General features: G+C 46.4%; 2 protein-coding genes across 2 annotated transcripts in view; both read right to left on the bottom strand.

The window, feature by feature from the left end:
• Nucleotides 1-674: 674 nt before the first annotated feature.
• On the bottom strand, nt 675-4147 carry amh (anti-Mullerian hormone; the record flags this gene model as incomplete). The annotated part of the gene is made up of 4 exons (XM_080536035.1): nt 675-1813; nt 2110-2537; nt 2662-2770; nt 4033-4147. 4 exons carry the CDS (start codon nt 4145-4147, stop codon nt 1383-1385), a joined length of 1083 nt encoding a protein of 360 aa, XP_080392161.1. The 3' UTR covers nt 675-1382.
• Nucleotides 4148-5401: 1254 nt separating this feature from the next.
• dot1l (DOT1-like histone H3K79 methyltransferase) overlaps nt 5402-20118 on the bottom strand; it is a gene marked incomplete at its 5' end in the record, with an annotated part of 42889 nt that continues 28172 nt past the window's right edge. Inside the window, 4 exons of the mRNA XM_080535439.1 lie at nt 5402-10540; nt 12580-13323; nt 13831-13904; nt 14142-14347. Of these exons, the coding sequence (XP_080391565.1) occupies nt 10533-10540; nt 12580-13323; nt 13831-13904; nt 14142-14347 (1032 nt within the window). The 3' untranslated portion in view covers nt 5402-10532. The remainder of the gene's footprint in view (nt 10541-12579; nt 13324-13830; nt 13905-14141; nt 14348-20118) is intronic.

Below are 20118 nucleotides of genomic sequence, written 5' to 3'. Positions count from 1 at the left end.
CACGTGTGAATGACCTACACGGTGAGTGTTGAAACACGATTGTTTTGATAGAAATACTAGCTCAAAAATCTCTTCTTTCCATGATGAATACAGATTAGCTTATACAGTATCCCCTTGTGCTTAAGATTCCATGGATGTTTTTCTGGAGGAGACAAATCTAGTAGGGACATTGTCCTTTGGTCTACTGGGCAGCTCAACTCAGGTATTGTACAACACATGTGTGTCCTTCCGTACATGTACACACAGATTAACAAGTGATTGAGTGCTGATAGAGACCGGGGTGCCTTAAGTTAACCCCTGACCCCTGTTGTTCCTTCCAGCCTACGCAGTGGGACAACCTGCTGGGGTATATCTGGGGGTCGGACGATGACGAAGCGAAAAGAAGAAGGAAAGGAGGAGTCTTAAGGATCCGAAATAAAGAAATGTCTAACAGAGCTAAAGGACTGTTGAGAGAAGGATAGAAAGATAAGATATGGAGCGACCGAAAGGAAAGGAGAGAGGTTGAATGCAGTTTACATTAGTCACTGGTTGGTCAGTATGCTCTGTTTATTATTGATATTAACATTCAAAATAAAGGTTATTTATTATACGTTTGGACAACTTCACCATACAACGGGTATACAGCTGAAAACCACTGACTACTCGTGACATTAGAATTATAAGGTTCTATCTCCATTTTCGTCAAAATTTTGTTTTTTACATAATGTGATCCATTAGGTGTTTATTAATGCCTGTGTGGTGTTATTTTTAAAATGTTGAAATGTTTAAGTTAGTAATTAATAAAATACAAAGGTTCCATCTCACCAAACATAATGGAATGTAAAAACTTTGACGCTCAATATCTCTGAACTGCCCTAAACGGAGATAGAACCGTATCATTCTAAGCTCACATACGGTTTCCTATCTCATATGGGATGGTTGACATAATACTGTAGATGTAGAATAATGATGAAAACATACATAACTCTGTACAGTATGAAATAGGTCTTATTGAAATGAATGTATTTGAAATGTTTACAATTCTTACAGCTTTTTCTACCAGGAAAACGGTTCAAGTTTAGCTGCTAAATGATCAAATCATTTAAATGTCAACACAGCATGCTAAGCATACTGTAGTAGGACTACCCAACATGTATGTACTGTACATACATTAGTGAACATAACTGTGTTCAATTCAGCAAATATCAAGTGGATATTGGTATCATGTGAGGAATACATAGCATTAGATGTGTGCTGATGTGTTTACATTGTACAAATAAAGGTGCTCTATCGGTTAAAACATACAATTTGACAATGTATCAAATTATTCGGAATAATAACAGTTGCATGCGGTGAAGCCAGGTTTGCCATGGGTTTCAGTTCTCGGAACCCCAATGGAGGAGTCAACGGCATCCACATTCCTTAGCCACCATGTTGGATCTCATGGAGATTTCTATCACTGGCTTGTCCAGGAACATCATCAGGAGATCCCCATAGTCCACAGGCACGCAGCAGAGCGAGCGCTCTAGTGTCTTACCCGCCTGGATCTGGCTGTTGAGTAGGATGGCATGATTGTTACTGTTGGCCAGTAACAGGGGGAAACCGCAGGCCCCGTGGCAGTTGTTGATGCTGGCCGTCGGGGGGTCCATTTTGTACTTCTTTCCCAGGGACACGGTGAGGCTGTGTAGGCGACACGGGTGGGCTTTCCCCGGGCCCTCTCGGTCTGCTCTGGCGGCCCGCTGGGCCCTCTCCACCTCCCAGGCTCTCAGCACCGTCTGCAGGGCCTTCAGTAGGACCAGGGCTCGGTACTGCCTCTTCCTCGAGCTCACCACACCTGGAGAGAAGAGAATGTGTCACGACATAATAACGTTACAAGGGAATGTTCTTCCACAATACGATGAACTGAGTCAATTCAAACCCAGATGTAAATGGAAATGTCAAATGTGCTTGCCCCCTCCCCGGGCCACTCCACTGCATCCCACGGCGAAGACCGCGTTTCTCTAGCTCACCCAGGGGCCCGAGCTAACTAGCACTAGCTAACTAGCGCTAAGTCCCCTGCACCTCCCTGCACCCCAAATGCACATGAATGTATCTTGAATGACACATCGACTGTCTGCCCGGGCTGCTGACCTGCCGGTGGTTCCTCTCCCTCCCTGGGAAGGGTGCTGAGCTCCCTGAGCCTCCTCAGCCTGTCCATCCCCCTGAGACCCACCTCCTCGTCCCTCATCTGGGCCACGGCCTCCTCCAGCCTCAGCCGGAGCATCTCCAGCAGGGCGGGCTGCAGGGCCAGCTCCCCGTGGTTCCCCCGCAGCACGCTGCCCTGCCTGGGGAAGGAGAACAGGGTGAGGGCCGAGGAGGAGTTGAGCAGCCCGACCAGGAGGCTCTCGCTGGACGACACCCCTAGGGACAAGGGAGGCAGGGTGTGCAGAGAGTCCAGTTGGACCGGCGCCGCCTCCGGGTGCGTCTGCGGCAGGACGTCACTGAGGAACTTCTGCAGCTCACACAGGAAGGCGAAGGTTGCGGAGGGAGACGGGGAGGGATGAGGCTCTGCTGCCACTCTGTGAAAAGAAAACGACCAAGCAAAGATTTGACCCATTATGACTTCAATCTACAGTAAGAAAAGAAATCCAACTGTAATGGAAGCGACATGTAACAACACACGAGAGTCCAGGCAAACCTGACCTTACGTCGGTTCCTCTGTCCTCTGAGAAAAGCACCAGGGGGATCATACTGATGTTACTTCCTGCTCCTTCACCAATCAGGATCCCTCGTAGCTCAGCCAGCTCTTGGCCTGCGAAGAGTGAATAAGCTATTAGTAGTATTAGCCAATTACATATACTTAGGAAAAACAAAGCACATGAACTGAAAACTCAGCTATTTTCTTACCAGTCTCAACAGAAATCAGCCACTTCTGGTGATTTCTTCCCTCAGACGGCTTTCCTGTCAGGATTAAGTACTGGGTTCCCTCTGAAATGCACACTGTCTAGGATAGGGGGGAACCCAATCAGACAGACATAACAGAACAGTGATTATAACTACCGGTCTACCAACTTTTAAGATGAGGACGTCAAAAATGTGCAAGAACTTAAGGAAAGTTGTAGCCCTTTTTCATTTAGGCCTAACCTGTAGGTTTGGGCTCAGAGAGTGACTGGTGAAGTTGATGTCCAGGTGCCGTGCTCTGATGGGGCTTCCGAAAGCAAGCAGAAGTACAGGCTTCAGCCTGAGGAGGGGAGACCTTGGGAGGTGAAGTTTCATCACAACCGGTCCTCCCTCCTCTCCACTCTCCAAGAACTCTAATGGAAAAAGACGACAACAACAAGTAGCATCTCAATCGCCTCCACTGCAAGTTTCATTAGCCTCACATGACCCATACCTGTATGTGGCCCAAACATTCAATACGGAAACACACACAACAAAATTACCTTTGGTTGGGTGCAAAACATGCCCGTGTATCTCTTTGTCGGCGTCCTCAGCTAACACAGATAAGGCTGACATGATCGAAGTACCATCTGAGTGTGAGCAGACTCCAAACCGGGTCAGATCTTCTTTTCTCAGCTCACTTTCCTGACTCCAGGTCTCACGAAGTGCTGCAAGCATATCCTCAAAAACCTCCCCGTGCCCCTGTGCCCTTCTGAAGCACGGAGTGTCACCAGGAAGAAGGTAAGGAGGAGTGGTGGGAAAGGCTGGCTTCTTTCCCAAACCTTCCCCAACTTCTATAACATTAGGTTTGTTTTCATCTCCTAAAAAAAAAATAAAAAGAGGCAAAACTACCTAAATATATTGTATTTGTTATCCAAATAAAACATCACCACCAGCATACATCCTACAATATCTGCCTAACCTTTTAATAAAAAAAATATGGAGTACCACTGTCACACAAACATTGCAAAATGTTATTTTAGAGTCAGACATACAGTGATATGTGCAAAGCCTAAAAAGTATAAGTAATCAAGGTCATACACATTCATAAACACAACAACTTACAAACAGCAGTTCTGAATGTGTGCTGGGTGACGGTGTGTGTGTGTGTGTGTGTGTGTGTGCGAGACCGACCTGTCCCTCGGTTGTCTGGGATGGGGTCCTGACTCTGGCCTGGCAGGCTGCCCCTCGCTGTGCCCTGGACCCCCAGCACCAGTACCAGGCAGTAGAACACACCCCACGTCCACATGTCAGCTCAGTTGTTGTCTGGTCAGGGTCCACACAGGAGATGGGTTTTATACCCCCCCCCCACCCGCGCCCCTGGACGACAGTTCTGCGAAACTCACAGCACAGCGAGGTGTCCTTGGGAGACAAGGGTCTTGTCTGAGCAGGGGAACAGTGTATGCTGTGAGGACTATGGTGGGCTGAGATAAGGCCAGGGAAAGGAGAGTGCAGAAAGGGAAAACAATGAAGTGTTGTGTGCGTGTGTGTGAACTGAGCTCAGCAGGCACACACCTGCCATCTCTGTTGCTATGTTATGTGGGAGGAAAGACTGGGGGACTCCAGGGCCTTGAAAAACGGAGAGAAGATTCACGACAAAGCCGACGAATAATTGATGTAATCGTATTCCCATGAAGTGCATTTGTTGACTTCGACAGCCACCCAACAGTTTAGCAACACTATCTTTCCATTTCTGTCTCCTGCCCTATATTAGACCCACTTCTATCTACATCTAGTCATTTTTATTTAATTTCTTCCTTGAAAATCTAACAATTTTACCTGCATCAAAAGTTAAAGATTAGACTGGATTTTAGACAAAGTGGGTTTCAAACACATGCAGAACTGTGGCCAAAGGAAACCGATGTGGCACACAGGAATGTGCATGGCAGACAGATGCAGACTATGTGACAGACTATAGGAGGCTGGTTATGAGACGTCCATGCTTAAGGAGAGGCTCACAGACCCGATTTCATGGAGACATTTCACAGCTGCAATCTTGTTTTGCAGACGATCAAGGTCTCTCAGCATGGAGCCTGTTATGCTTGGTATCCAAGCAGCCAAGAGATAAAGCCAAGGTTCATTTTACAAATTCCTGAAAGGATTCACAAATCTTCAAAAATAATTACAAGAATTGTTTACCAATTTGAATGGCCTGAAAATAGGCACATAGTGATACAAAACATAATGGCGTGTAATACTCTTTTAATTTATAGACTTAAATGTGTCCTCAAAAACAGAAAATAAAGGGCATATTCTCAAAACATCCCAGTCCATTTTTGGTCAGCCATGACAAGCCTACGTTTGGACAGAATGTACTACTCTAATTGTAATAGGAATAGAGATATATTGAACTACTTCCACCCCTACTGATAGTGCAACTTATAAAGCTGCAGTGAAGAAAAGCATGCTTCCCGTTTCATCTTTGTAAGAGCACGGATTTACCAATTCCATAACACCATCAATAAGTACAGATTCAAATTAAATACTTCATAAGAAACCATTTTTATTAATAATTATCAGAAAAAGCAGAAAACAAACAAACAATAAAAACAATTTCAATTCAATTTGTCATTATAACATCTTAAAGATAAAAGCACCAACACCAAATAGCAAGTTTCCATGTAAACTCTGGGTGTTTTTGGAAAGTAGGTTTGCTCTTAGTGCACCGCAAACCTGCCCTGGCTTCACTAATCAACGTCCAGACACGTCCTTTAACAACACAGCTCTCCTGGTGAAGGGGTTGCAATTAAAGGACATCCAATTAATTTGTCTGAGAGACCGATTGAGACTGAGGCATTTGTGAGAGAGAAGGAAGATAACGTTGTGGCTTTTTTAACATCTTCAGATTAGTCAAACATAAATAAAGCTTATATGTGAAATATTGCTGATGAGGCAAGATGTATGTGACGAGCGAGATATGTATTAAGGACAAATAAACATATATCTTAAGGCAGTTTGTCAACTCAAAGCACCTATTATGTCCAAATACTGTATATTGGGGGGGGCCTGGTCCTGAGATGGGAGATAGAAATCATGTCACAGTTGATTAGTCAGGAGTAAGACTGTGACAACAGTAGTTAAAAAGTGATTAGTCATTTCAAGAGATCTGTTAACTTCCTGAGTAACAACTTTGGCAGGATTCAGAGTCTTGGTGTGTGGAACAGTCTTGTACAGTAATGAAAGTGCACACAGCACGAGGAAAGAAACCTCCCAATGCAGCATACTGCACGACCAGCTTCAACTATGATCCTCATAATCCTCATTTGTCAGAGAGAACAAATATCTGCCCTCCATCCATTGACTGATTAAAATGGGGGTATAAACGCGATAGCCGGTTCAAAACGGTGACAATGGCAACAGTAATCACTAGCCAATCCCATTCTCACTCCCACACACACTCCTGCGACTGGGAAAGTAGATGTATTTTCTTTTCAAGATGGGATCATAAAAAAAGCCAACAAGCAAGCTTGTGTTGAAGTTTATTAACCCGTTCCTCCTCCTCTAGCACAACAGGAGAGGAAGTGTATTAATCACATAGCTGCATTTTCCTTGTTTAAAGTGCAGGAGAGCACCGTACTGACTAAATAGTATTAAAACTTGATCTGTATCTTAAGTCATAATAAAAGCATCATAGATACCAACTGCAATTATATCAAACACCAAGAAAAGAAAAAGGGGAAAAACAACATCAATAATAACAATAATTACAAAAGACCTCTCAGTGCTGGTAACAAAGGACTAGCTTTTTCTGAGCAATGTCCTACATGAGCAAATCATTGTCCTCACTTCACTTAAAACAGAGACACATTCCTGGTTACAAAGCACTGACTTGTCTACCGGACCGCTCAGCATTGGGACTAGAAAGCTTGGATGAGTCTTATTTCTCCCTTGCAAAAAGAGACAAACGCACAGAACTATGGACAGAGAGCAAGTCCTACTGCAGATCAGATAAGAGGAAGCCTGGGTGTAAGTAATGCATACAGTACTAGTCATACTACCACCGGTTATATTGACTCACTCACAACAGATAGTAGTAGTAGTATGCCCTTACTATGGGATGGAGGCATTTCAGACAGGAAGTGTGAAGTTGGAATTTGGTATTGAATGCACCAAGAACTTTTTTCTTTTAAAGTTTAATTCCTATAGTTTCAAACAGCACCGATTCTTATCATCTCCCCACCCCCCCCCCCCCCCACAATGGCTGAGGAGGCGTTGTGTTGAATGTTCACAGACTACATGTGGTTTGTAAAAACAAAAACAAAAGTCAATCTGATAACAATCCAGAACACGTTTTTTAGTCTAATTGCTTTCACGGCAAACGTATCTCTATCTGCAGGCTGTGTGTTAAGCACATACGTCTAGTACAAGCTTTGACTTTCTCTCTTTTCTGTGGGTGTGAGAGGAGACAGTGCCATGTGACCGATACGGACCCTTGTTGACCCTGAACAGTCACGGTATTTCACACTCTATTAAGGCCCTGGGCGGTCTCTCTCACTCTCTCCCTCCCTCCCTGGGGTCCTGGCCCGACCTGTCTGACAGGCTGGATGTGTGTCACCGCCCGAAAAAAACTTTCTTATTCACCTACACACACCCTTTCTTTTAAGATGAAAATGAACACACACACACAAAATTAGTATGTACAAAACACAGTGTGTTACATGCAATTTTACAAATAGTCCTGAACAAGGTAGCACGTTTTAACTGTATGAGAACGACGGGTGTTCACAGTATACTAAAACACTGTGTGGAAACGCATCTAATGAGCTTTCACCTGCATGTTTAACTCTGAGCCAGCCGCTGCAGCTTAACCTGCAGTCTACAGTTGTACACTAGGCTTTCAAAACAATTCGATAATTACATTTTCTGTTTTGTTTTTTTTAAATACAAGAAAAAGAATGCTACAAAATAGCATTAAAATGTCCCTGTTTACAAGAAGCACCAAGTATTGATAGTTATTGATGTTCTTAATATTGTATAAATAAGATTAGGCACAGTCCAGAGTTATACAGATTGTAGCACCATTGTTGTCAGACTGTGAGTCAAGTACACACACTATTGCAATTCTACACTGTTACACATTTCAGGAAAAAAAAGGAAAACCAACATAACATTACAAATGGAGAAACAAGACAGCATAAATAGAATAATCTAAATTATACACAATTATACAGTCCGAGAATGAATCCCATTCACAGTACAACATTTGAAAAGAAAAAAAAAAAATCATAAAAAGGTGTGAAAATTCAGTTGCCCAGTAGTTTTGTTGTCGCCACTCGTGCAGTCCCAGTGTGTGAGGATGTTTGTGTGGATCAGTGTGTGCTGGTTGTGCTGGTTGGACTGGCTAGGCTACAGAAAGCACCGTTACAGCATTTTAGTGGACAGGGTGACTCGTACACAAATGGCATTTAGTTGTCCCTTAACAAACAGTAGCCTGTTCTCCACTATCGAGCCATCTCTCTAGGCCAGCCTTCTAGTACCTTCTGTATGTACCGCTGGAACTGTCAGGTTTGGGGGAGGTGCTCGCTGTTTGATTGGTGGATAAACATTGCGGCCCCCCAAAAAACTCCCCTCTGTACTTCCTCTTAGAGGAGGGCGGTCAAGGTCAGGTGTGGGTAGAACCACACGTGTCGCCGATCGCTGATAAACAACGGAGCGGCTGTTTGGACGGGTGTTCGCGGCCCGGACCTGACCTACATTAGAAGAGTTTAGTGTCGGAGGACATGTGAGCAAACAGGCCCCGGGCAGACGAACACATGTGGGGTCCAACTACCCGGGATAACAAGACAGAGTCAGATAGAAGGGTTCAGCCGGACCGACTGGCTCGACAGTGGACCACGGGCTACTGAGACAGACACCAGAGAGTGGACACGCCGTGCAGAACTTGGGAGTCAAGACAAATTGCGCCTGTGTGTTTTTTCTTCTTTTTTTTTATCACGACAGTGTTTCTGTTCAGGAACACACAACAACAGAGAAGAGCTTGGAGATTCCTAAGTATTAAAGAATTGCAAAGAGGACGTTGCGGTCCTATAGCACTCAGTGTGTCTACAAGTAGTGATTATAAAACTAACTGACATGGTGGTTGCAATGACTAAGCTGATGAATCCCGTTTCCGTATACATCTCTCTTTTTTTATTTTACATTTTGTTTGCCAATGTCTGCTGTTCACCTCCTCCCCCAAAGTCTGCAGCCCGCTCGACCACAAGTCCACACAAGCCTTCGACATTACAGACAGCACCCTCGTTAAAAAAGCCAACCCATAACATCGTGTGTCACAACAACCATGATTTCTTTGTATACTATTTTACACAGAAGCTAACTGCTGACTATACAGCCTTCCCCAGCACCATGGTAGTCATTGTCACAGGGTACACATCTACTGTATGTGATCATTATCCAGTGTGAAGTTGATTGATAGCACCACCCGCCCCCCATCTCGCTTCATATTCAAATACAGTTGTGATCAAACAACGTGACAGGTTATGTGTCATTCACGGATAAGAACGCTGAGGGGGTTAAAGGTCACAGAGAGTGGAGAGATGCAGTGAGGCGCGGCTGCACGGCTCCCGGTCCTGAGCAGAGCTGCTAGACTCAACGACGCCTGCGTCCGCGACTCGCCACCCGTCTCCTAAAGCATAGCACTTGTGCACTGGAAATGGATATCTGTAAGAGTCCGAGCCTAAGCTTTTAAATCCAATTGCGTGGGGAGTGCACGAGCGCATATGTCCGGAGAAGAGTGGAGAGAAAGGGGACGCGGCAGCGTGTGTGTGTGTGTGTGTGTAGTGGGATTTGGGAGTTTCCACAACACCTGGTCAGACAACGACAGAGCGGAGTGTGTACGTCAGGGGTGACCGACCCTGCAGACTTTTACTCCAGCCCAGCGCTAACACCGCGTCATTCTGCTACGCGCCGATGGGGTGGGTTAGTGCAGGGCTGGACCTAAAAGGGAGGGTGGGTCACCCGGGTGTCAGACGTCCATCTGGAGAGTAGCACCACAGGAGTTGCACCGTACACACCGTCCCCGACTCTGAGATGTGACCGCATGACTTAAGCTTATAAGGGTGTTTCTGTGCTTTATTTTCTGCCGTTCCAATGTTAGAATCGAGACTTAAATACATTTTAAAAATAATGTCATTTATTATTTATTTTTCCAAGCCTTAAATAAAATCCTTAACAATAATAATAATAATAATAATAATATCATCAGCACCAGTGACAAACAATTGACTGCCATAAAAAAAAGAGCCACTAGCTATTCTACTGTACAGGCACCCTACAGAGATTCATTCAGGATCGGATGCATGCTGTATTAGGGACTTCCCATACAGCTACGGAATACACCTCTCCCTTTCTACGTCCCTCCTGTGTGTGTGTTTACACTCAGCCTCCACCCACAACACAAACATGACCTCTCAACTCTGCTCAGGATGCCATACCGTCAGTGTGTCCGCAGTGGTGTCGTTGTGTGTGTGTGTGTGTGTGTGTGTGTGTGTGTGTGTGTGTGTGTATCGAGTCCCAGTACAGATGCCGGTCGCAGCTGTGGTGTTTGCAGGCATTTGAGCACCATTGAGTGAGTACAGCCCCTTGGTCCACGCCTGTCCATTTGCATAGGTTACGTTGGGTTGAGGTAGATATCTTCAGTTACCTGTCAGAGGGAGAGGGGGGGGGGAGGGGCAGTGTTTAGCATGACATAGGACGACATCACTGCAGGTTCAAACTATGACCCTGAACTTCCACGGAAGGAGAAAGCACACAGCAGACGACAAGGGAGAGCAAATGGTCAGAGGTTTTCGACAAAACGGCTCAAAAGGATCAACATCGAAAACACAGACAGGTTGAACAGGTTGGGTAACATTTTTCAGTGTTTTTTTCTCAGCCCAAAAAGGACGAGCGAGTTTGTTTTACGTACCTTTTTGGAAACCGAACAGCAGCTTGGGGGAGCACAGAGAAACCAGGTAGCCTGTGTCTCATCCCTACCAGTCTCTCTCCCCCCTTTATCCCCCTGATTGACCTACGCCTCTCGCCCTCTCTCTCCTCCCTATCCCCCCATGCCCGCCACCCTCACCCCCCCCCCCCCAGGCCTGCCCCTATCTAGGCCGGGAGCCGGGGAACTGAGGGGACGTGTAGGTGTTCTGCATCCCCAGAGTCCTCCACATGCTCATCCCACCTCCGGTGGAGCTACTGGTCGGGGGGGGAGGGGCCAGATGAGGGGGGTATTGCATCGTGAAGTGGGGGCGAGAGGAGGAGGAGGACAGAGAGGAGGAGGACAGAGAGGCAGAAGCAGCAGCAGCAGCAGACACAGAAGCAGAGGAGGAGGAGGAGACAGAGAGAGAGAGGGAGGAGGAGACTGCTCTCTGGTGGTGGAGGGAGGAGGAGGAGGGCAGTCGGGAGGAGAGGAAGGAGTCGGAACGAGAGGAGGAGGGAAGGGGCTCTGAAGAGGACACGCTAGGGGAGGAGGAGGAGGAGACGTTGAGCAGGGGAGGGGGGATGGAGGAGAGCGTGGAGGAGGAGCAGGGGGAGGGGGTGTGCAGTACTGTCTGGGTGCGGCCGTGCTGGGCCTGGGAGAGGGGGAGCGAGGAGGACACCGAGGCCATGAAGGAGGAGGAGGAGGAGGCGCACTGGGGGGCAGTGTGCTGGTGCGGTGGCTGGGGCTGCTGGGAGGTGGAGGAGGAGGAGGAGGGGGAGGAGGAGAGACTGAGCAGAGAACCGAGGCCTCCGGAGGCCGGCAGCGCAGCCCCAAACTGATGGGACGACACTGAGGGAACCACGTGGTGAAATATACCTGCGGATCACACAGCAGAGATGGAGGGAGAGAGAGAGAGAGAGAGAGAGAGTGGGAGAGAGAGAGAGAGTGGGAGAGGGAGAGAGAGAGAGAGAGATAGAGAGAGTGGGAGAGAGAGAGAGGTAGAGAGAGTGGGAGTGTGAGAGAGATAGAGAGAGAGAGAGAGAGAGAGAGATAGAGAGAGTGGGAGTGAGAGAGAGATAGAGAGAGTGGGAGAGAGAGAGAGAGTGGGAGAGAGAGAGAGAATGCGGGACTGAGCCAGGATATGCATAGCGGCAAGCACGTCATACAGACAGGCACACAAAAAGCAAACGGAGCCATTTCACTTACGATTATGAGAGGTACAGAGGATCACATATCATACGTCAAAAGCCACATTATATTACATTTGATGCTATCAAAAAACCCATTTAAGTGAGGAAAGTGCTAAGTTGCTAATCGCAGTGAAATGTCTCTTTTACACACAAGACCAGCGACACTGAAACAAACACCCCAAGAAAATGACCATGCTAACAAAGCCGGGTACGTCCCGTAGCCGTGGTTACACGGTCAACATGCTTATTAACCCCAAGGTTCTGCTCATTCAATGGAATATGAGACCATTTTCCAAGGGTGTTCCCCAACTTAGCTTCTGTGCAGCCAGTCAATGGCAAAGCAAGCAGTGAGCCGTCAGTCAGTCAGTCAGTCAGTCACAGGGTTCTCCCACTTACCTGTGTCCATTAGTGGGCCCGCATTCCCCATACCCCCCCCCCCCCTCTAACACAACAGCCCTGACACCCAGGGCTCTAACTCTACTCCCAACCCCCCCGCCCTCCTCCGCCCCCAAGCCTGAGGCGCTACTGAGCGGGGAGGAGACGGGGTGTGGTTATAGCGCGGTGTGTGTTGGCGCGTGTGGGCCTCACCTCCAGCTGCACCCCCTGCCAGCCCGGCGCTGGAGAAGCCCCCCAGGGAAGAGTGTCCGTTGACCAGGCGCGGGGAGCCGCTCACCGTGGAGCTGGCCGTCTGGGCCCCGAACAGGGACTGGAGCACCGACGCCCCCCCCAGGGGGAACTGGGCCCCCAGGTACTGTCCCACGGACGGGCCCGAGGCCGACGCGGACGACGACGACGCCCCTGCCACCACGGGGCTGCCCACCTTCCTGCTCAGGAGGCCCCCCCCCCCGCCGGTTGCCGCAGAGATGAAGAGGTTCTGGCTGCCCAGGCTGCTGCTGGCCTTCAGCTCCCACTCTCGGTCCCTCTGTTTCTGCAGGGCCTGGCGCTCCGAGCCGCCGCCGCCTCCGCCCCCCCCTTGAGCGCCCCCTCCCCCCCCACGGCCCCCCGGCGGCTCCTGGCTGAGGAAGGGGTTAGAGGGGACGTACTGGGAGGAGCCTGTCTGGTCGCCCCCCGCGGACCCCTCGCTCCCCCCTCGCCTCTGCTGTTGTTGTTGTTGTTTGTGGTCAGAGTCTGAGTCTGTGCCCGTACCCGGCCCCCCCCGGGACCCCCCCATGCCGAAGGGGGAGCCCCCCTGTCTCAGGTCAGACTGTTTGGGGTCGGAGATGGGGGAGAAGGTGGACTTCCACTTGCTGGTGGAGGATGAGGATGAGGATGATGAGGAGGAGACCTCGCTGCCTGTGCTGTTTCCACTGCTGCCTCCTGACTTCCTGCCTCCTAGTTCACACAGAGACAAGCAGAAGTACATATATACAGTGTTTAACATGAGCTAATATAAATACATATAGTGTTTAACATGAGATAATATACATACATATAGTGTTTAACATGAGATAATATAAATACATCTATAGTGTTTAACATGAGATAATATACATACATATATAGTGTTTAACATGAGCTAATATAAATACATCTATAGTGTTTAACATGAGATAATATACATACATATATAGTGTTTAACATGAGATAATATAAATACATCTATAGTGTTTAACATGAGATAATATAAATACATCTATAGTGTTTAACATGAGATAATATAAATACATATATAGTGTTTAACATGAGCTAATATAAATACATATATAGTGTTTAACATGAGCTAATATAAATACATATATAGTGTTTAACATGAGCTAATATAAATACATATATAGTGTTTAACAGGACAAAGCACAGCATGTAACAGATATCAGCTGACAAGAAGTTGGTCCTTCTTACCTCTCTCACTATCACCAGATCTCCCTGACCCATCTCTGCTCTCCAACGATATAGTGGCAATCTTCCTTTCAATTCTGAAAACAAGACAAAGTCATTCCCCAAACTTCTAAAGCTACTATTCAGCCATGGATACATACCGCACACGAGGGAGGAGAAAAAACAAACAAACAGGAGAATGTATCAGTGGCAGATTCAAATAGCAACACAAAGATGGCCACCGCTAAACATGTCACATTTCTGACATCCAGCAGACACTTTTATCCAAAGCGACAGACGACAACAACAACAACAACAACAACCTGCCAGTTTACCTGGAGCTGGAGCTGTCGGCGGGGTAGCCCGAGTCCTCGTCGTCTGAGCTGGGGGCTGAGGAGTAGCGTCCGGAGCCGTTGGCCTCTAGGGGGCGCTCTCTCTTGAGCACGGGGGGCTGGTCCATGTCCGGCCCACCGGGGCTGCGGCCAGACTGCTCCGGAGAGGAGATGGCAGCGATGTCCAGAGGCTGGTTGATGTTGTTCACCTGGCGGAGCAGACACAACACAGGCCACAGGGTTCAGGGTTCACAACTGTCTTGTATAGACTTTTGAAAAGCCCCAAGGGCTTGTCTCTCTGTGTCTTGTTGATGCTGTTGTACACCTGTTGTCTGTTACTTGTTTTTATTTTCACTTGTTTTGTCTGTTTTAACCTGCTGTGGCTTTCGCTCTTGTATTATGTTTTATTGTGTCTTTTTCCTTGTTATGTAAAGCACTTTGTGACCCTTGGTCTGGGAAAGGTGCTCTATAAATACATTTTACTTACTTACTTACTTACAATCAGAACCGCTTTTATGAGTCACGTGACCACTCGTTGACGATGCACACGTAGTCTTCTTGTCTGCTCAATTTGCCACTTAATTGCACTAATACTTTACAATTTATCGAATAATATATTAGAAACAACAATGAACACATCCCCTGCTATGGGAAGTCGCAAAGGAGAGGGTGAAAACTCTCCAACTAAGAAGAAATGGAAAGCTGCATCCATCTCTAAAGAAGACCTCGACGCCGCCATTGCTGACGGTATCAGGCTAGCGCTGCAAGAACAGCAATCCATCCTGAACACAGCTACTATCACCTCGGCCATCAAAGATGCTGTGGATTCCATCCTAGTAACCCCTCAGCTTTGCTCAATCAAAATCGACATTGAAAAGACCAACGAATATGTCCGAGGTATGAAAACGGATATCGAGCACCAAGCTAAGCTAGCCCAAAAGACCCCCAGAGCCGCATCGACTCCGTTCAGTTGGCTGTGCGCGAGGACAGACATGATAGCATTGCTGAACTCCGAAAGCAGGTGGAACAACTCACAGAGAAAACAGCTGACATGGAAGATAGGGCTCGGCGAAATAATCTACGTCTGGTAGGCTTTACCAGAGTAGTTGGAGGGCTCTGATGCTGCAGGCTACCTCAAAGCCAACCTGGTGAAGTGGATTCCCTCCCTGGCTGGCCGAGTCATCGAGATCGACCGTGCTCACCGCATATATAACGGCCGCGAGCAAAACAGCAATCGCCCCCCGTACCCTCATCTTCCGTCTATTGAGATGGCAGGACAGGACCACCCGTACGTACCCTCATCTTCCGTCTATTGAGATGGCAGGACAGGACCACCATCCTAAAAGAAGCTAGGAAGATATATCCAGTGAAGCAGCAAGACAAATCCACCCTCCTGTTCTTCCCAGACTACAGTGCCCCAACTACAACCAAGAGGAAGGGGTTCAACACGGTTATCAAGGATGCGCATCCATGCCGTGGGTCTGCAGCCTTTCCTAATCTACCCCGCTACTCTCAAAATGGAGCATGATGGCAAAAAGATGTCCTTCGACTGTCCGTCCAGAGCAGAGGACTTCATCCGATCCTTGAAGTAGTCACCACTTCAGCCACACCAATCCGAATCCTACGCCGGTGCTGTGCGGCGCGACCCAACAACGAAGCAGCTGTCTACAGGACCCGTGCGACCCAACACCGAAGCTGTCTACAGGACCCGTGCGATCCACGCCTGCCAGGCGGCCCGGCTGAGGGGACTCTACCGCTGTCAATGATCCGGGGATCGAGGATGGTGACGTGATGGAACTGACCACCTAATCAGCCACGACACTGCCATGGGGACTGCTTTAGATTTCAACGATAGAAATGACTATTTTACTTTCTTTTCCCCCAGGATATGCAATTGCTTATGAATAGGGCTGCAACGATTAGTCGACATAATCGACGACGTCGATCATAAAAACTCGTCGACGTGGAATTTTAGTGTCGACTAATCGTATATATAAAAAAAAAGAATCAGAAAAAACGGGATTTTTTTTAAACAATTTTTTTACGGGAGCCATGCAAGAATCAGCTGGGTAAGTTTTAGCTAACGTTGTTAGCCAACTGGCTAACGTTATATTGTTAGGGTCGTAATGTTTTTGTTAGCTTTACTGTTACATGTTGGAAAACAACGTCTCATGGACAGGGCTGTACATGCTATGAGCGTTTGTGCTATTAATTTATTTGCCCTGTGGCACGCGTGTGACAGACAGAGGCGCTTGTATGTAACGTTACGTAGCAGGGGTTTTCCATGTTGAAGCCAGGAGAACGCGAGATGAAATGAAGTGAGGGGTGGTCGCTACTAAAATACCAGGTAGTCATGGTGGATGATCATGAATGATGCTTGATAAGTGAATGCTATTTCAATTATGTTGAGTCCACCAGCGAGCTGTCTGTAAGATAAACAGCGCCAAGCGTAGCCTACTAACGTGAGCTGTCTGTAGTCTAGCCAGCAATGCTAGCTAGCCAATCAACTAGCTCTGTGAGCAGCTGTAGCTTGGCGTAACGTTAGGTTAGATAGCTAGTTAAGCCGGATTTATGCTTCTGCGTCGCCATTTACGCGCAGCGGAAAGCCACACGACTAACCGCGACTAATCGAAAAAATAATCAACAGATTAGTCGACTACCAAAATAATCGTTAGTTGCAGCCCTACTTATGAAAATGGATGTTTACTTTGACTAACGCTGCTGGGTCTAACGAGGTATGGCTGTTATGTTCCCCTATCTCAAACTATCCTTTTTCACCATTATGATGGCCTGCTGATATCCCGCTGTTTTCATTAGTTAATGCCATGTCTAGGCTACCTTTTTTTTGAGGGGATGATATGATTCTTTAAGTTCGATAAAGACTCGTTGTTATAACTAGCAGGTGGTGTATTGAGCCGATTTGTGGGCTACAGCGTTGCAATAGACTGAGTCACGTCTCAGAGAATGTTGATGTTTTGGCAAGCCTGTAGGTTACCTTCGCGGTTTGCTAACTTTTTTGTACATTGTATTTTTCTCTTCATTTATTTTTCTCCCTCCCCCTCCCAACGGACAAGTCGCGTAACGGATTGGACTTTTACTGTACTGATAGAAATACTAAGTAGTCATGACCAGATCTATCATTTCATTCAGATATTCTGTATTTGCTCATTAGAATCCTATGGCGTCTGACCTAACTGTTATGTGCTGGAATGTGAACGGGCTTAACTCGGCTATAAAGAGAACGCGGATTCTAGAATTCCTCCACCGTAAGAAAGTCTCCATAGTTCTAATACAGGAATCACATCTTAAGGAATGTGACGTTACACGTTTTCAGAACAAACATTTTAAAGTTATTGCGCACTCTTGCGCTCAAAATAAGACCCTGGGTGTGCTCGTCTTGGTTGACAGGAGGTTGCATTTGACTCTTGATCAGATAAGTGACAAACAGGGCCGATTTGTTTACATAAAGACGAGAATAAACCAAGTTAAATTGATGCTAGCCTCCATTTATGCCCCTAATGAAGTCGACGCAGAATTTCTACCAGATATCAGTAACACATTGATAGAAAACTCTGTAGGCTATCATTTAATAGTAGGTGGTGACTTCAATTCTGTCCTCGGCTCGATCCCTCATTAGACAGGTCCTCTCCAGTTAATGTAAGCTCACAATCAACTGCATTTCTAAATTCATTTATAATGGATTTAAACGTTGTTGATGTGTGGAGAATTCAGAATAATAAGGCCAGAAATGATACATTTTATTCTAACAGACATAAATCTTTTTCCAGAATTTATTTTATTTTTGTAAGCCCATCCCTCATTCCCTCCATGTCCCCAATTGATATTCTGCCAATACTGTTGTCTGATCACTCACCTGTGGCATGCAAGATTCAGCTCTCTGCTAATACTGACAAGGCCACTAGGTGGCGGTTTAACACCACTTTGTTGACAAACCCTGACTTTTCGATCTTTCTCAAAGCTGAACTTGAAGTATTTCTTGCTATAAACAGAGCACAGTGTGACAATCCTCAAATTTTGTGGGAAACAACCAAATGTTTTCTCAGGGGCCTTTGTATCTCGTTCTCCTCCACTCTCTCTAAAGCACGTAACAAGCGTTTTAATGAGCTAGAGAAGGAAATAAAAACTAGAAAATTTACAAAAACAAGATTTTACAGAAGATCAAGCCACACGGCTCGCTTGTCTCAAAGGAGAATATAATGCTATATCTCTCTCAAAGGCTGAATTTATCTTTCATAGAACGAGACAGAGATATTATTTTGATGCTGAAAGGCCCAGCCGCTTATTGGCACTGAGACTGAAGGAGAATGAAAGCAAAGCCTCTATAAATGCTATTAGAGACTCTGCGGGCACTGTTCATACTGCTCCCCAAGCTGTGAATAGTATATTTCAAACATTTTACTCCAACCTGTACCAATCTGACATAGATTATGATCAGGGGTGCACACAACTGGTGCGCCAGTGCGCATGCGTCGCCAAAATGCTGCATGAACGCGCTCTTGCGCACCAACAGCTGGAACCGCTGGGAGAGGAATTTACTTCCTCAAAATCCAACTGCTGACTGCTGACTGCTGCATCACTGAGGCAAGCCCCACTAAGTAACTATTTGCCGTCCCCTCAGCCGACGACCACGGCGACTCCCCTCACGAAAACATTCGGAAAGTATCGTAACTCGTACTTTCATTCCGCGTACCGCGTATCGCACGGTTATCACGGTTATCACACCGCCACGTGAAAATTCACGTCGCTAAAAGGAAAAACAACACCAAGGGACTTCACGTTTCTTTTCTCTGAAGCTTTCAAACAGTTTGTTTTACAGCTTCATTATCGCACATAGACCCCGGAATATGGTTGGGAATTCTATTCATTCTATTCTAATGAGCTATTTAAAGTAGGGCTGTTACGATTCGTCAACGTTGTCGACTACGTCAATACGCCGACTTGCGTAATGTGCGTCGTAAAAATATAAATAATTTGGAAACAAGTTTTTTTTTTTTTTTTTTTTTAAATAAGCAAAAAAAAAAGCAGAAATGAAATGGCCTATCACAGCAGTACGTCTGCAATGAACGAGCCTTGTAAATTGACTTGTAAACATACTTTCGTTTTAGCTCGTGTTCAAAAGCAAGAACTGTGTGTTCATCTAGTTATGTGTAGTTATGTGTTTTTAGCATGTCGATGTTCTCCCAGTATGTTGTCATGTTATTAAAATACAGTTGAGACCTTCGTAGCGATTTGTTTTGTTAGCAGCGTTCGTAGCTGTGGCTGCGTTTAGAGTCACTTTTCTCCCATTCAGTGTTTGAGGTGAACCAACATTCAAATACGCCTGTCGTGTTCAATCTTTCTCTGATTTGAATGTATGACACATCATTTGAAAGCTTACAATCTGTAGTTTAAGCATGTGTAAAAACTGAAAAATTACGTTGCACATTTCACCAGGAGCTGTCACATATTGGTTGTTGGTTATAATTGTATAGCCTATTGGTTGTTTTCTGGTGTTGTTTTCTTATTTTGCTCTGTTTGTAGTCTACTTGATGTCTTTTTATCAGCTGTTATATCACCACAGCGGTTGATCCACTAATAGAGATAATACCAGATTGAAAATGCTTGTAGCTAACTACTCTATAGCTCGTGGTCGCAGCTATTGCGAATTGCTATTCACGCGAGTCAGCTGTGAATCACCGCAGGTCCTTGACGCTTGTTGCAAAAATGGATGACGAACGGCTGATACTTGAGGTGGAAAAATATATATTTTTGACAGTGGAGCAGGCAGAACGTTGACGGTGACAACGCTCAGGTGGAGCATGGACAACGGGAAGTTGACACAACACCGATGGAGAGGTGACGCAACGCAGTAGGTGGAGCTTGGGCGTAACGCAACCCCAGTCAAACGTTTGACTGCAGTATCTTCTATTCTATGCGCCTTATAATCCGGTGCGCCCTGTATATGAAAACAGTTCTAAAA

Source organism: Nansenia antarctica (genome assembly GCF_963989245.1).
Source record: "Nansenia antarctica genome assembly, chromosome: 7".
Lineage (NCBI taxonomy): Eukaryota > Metazoa > Chordata > Actinopteri > Argentiniformes > Microstomatidae > Nansenia > Nansenia antarctica.
The sequence above is the reverse complement of the archived record's forward strand: the minus strand, read 5'-3'. Positions and strand labels throughout refer to the sequence as shown.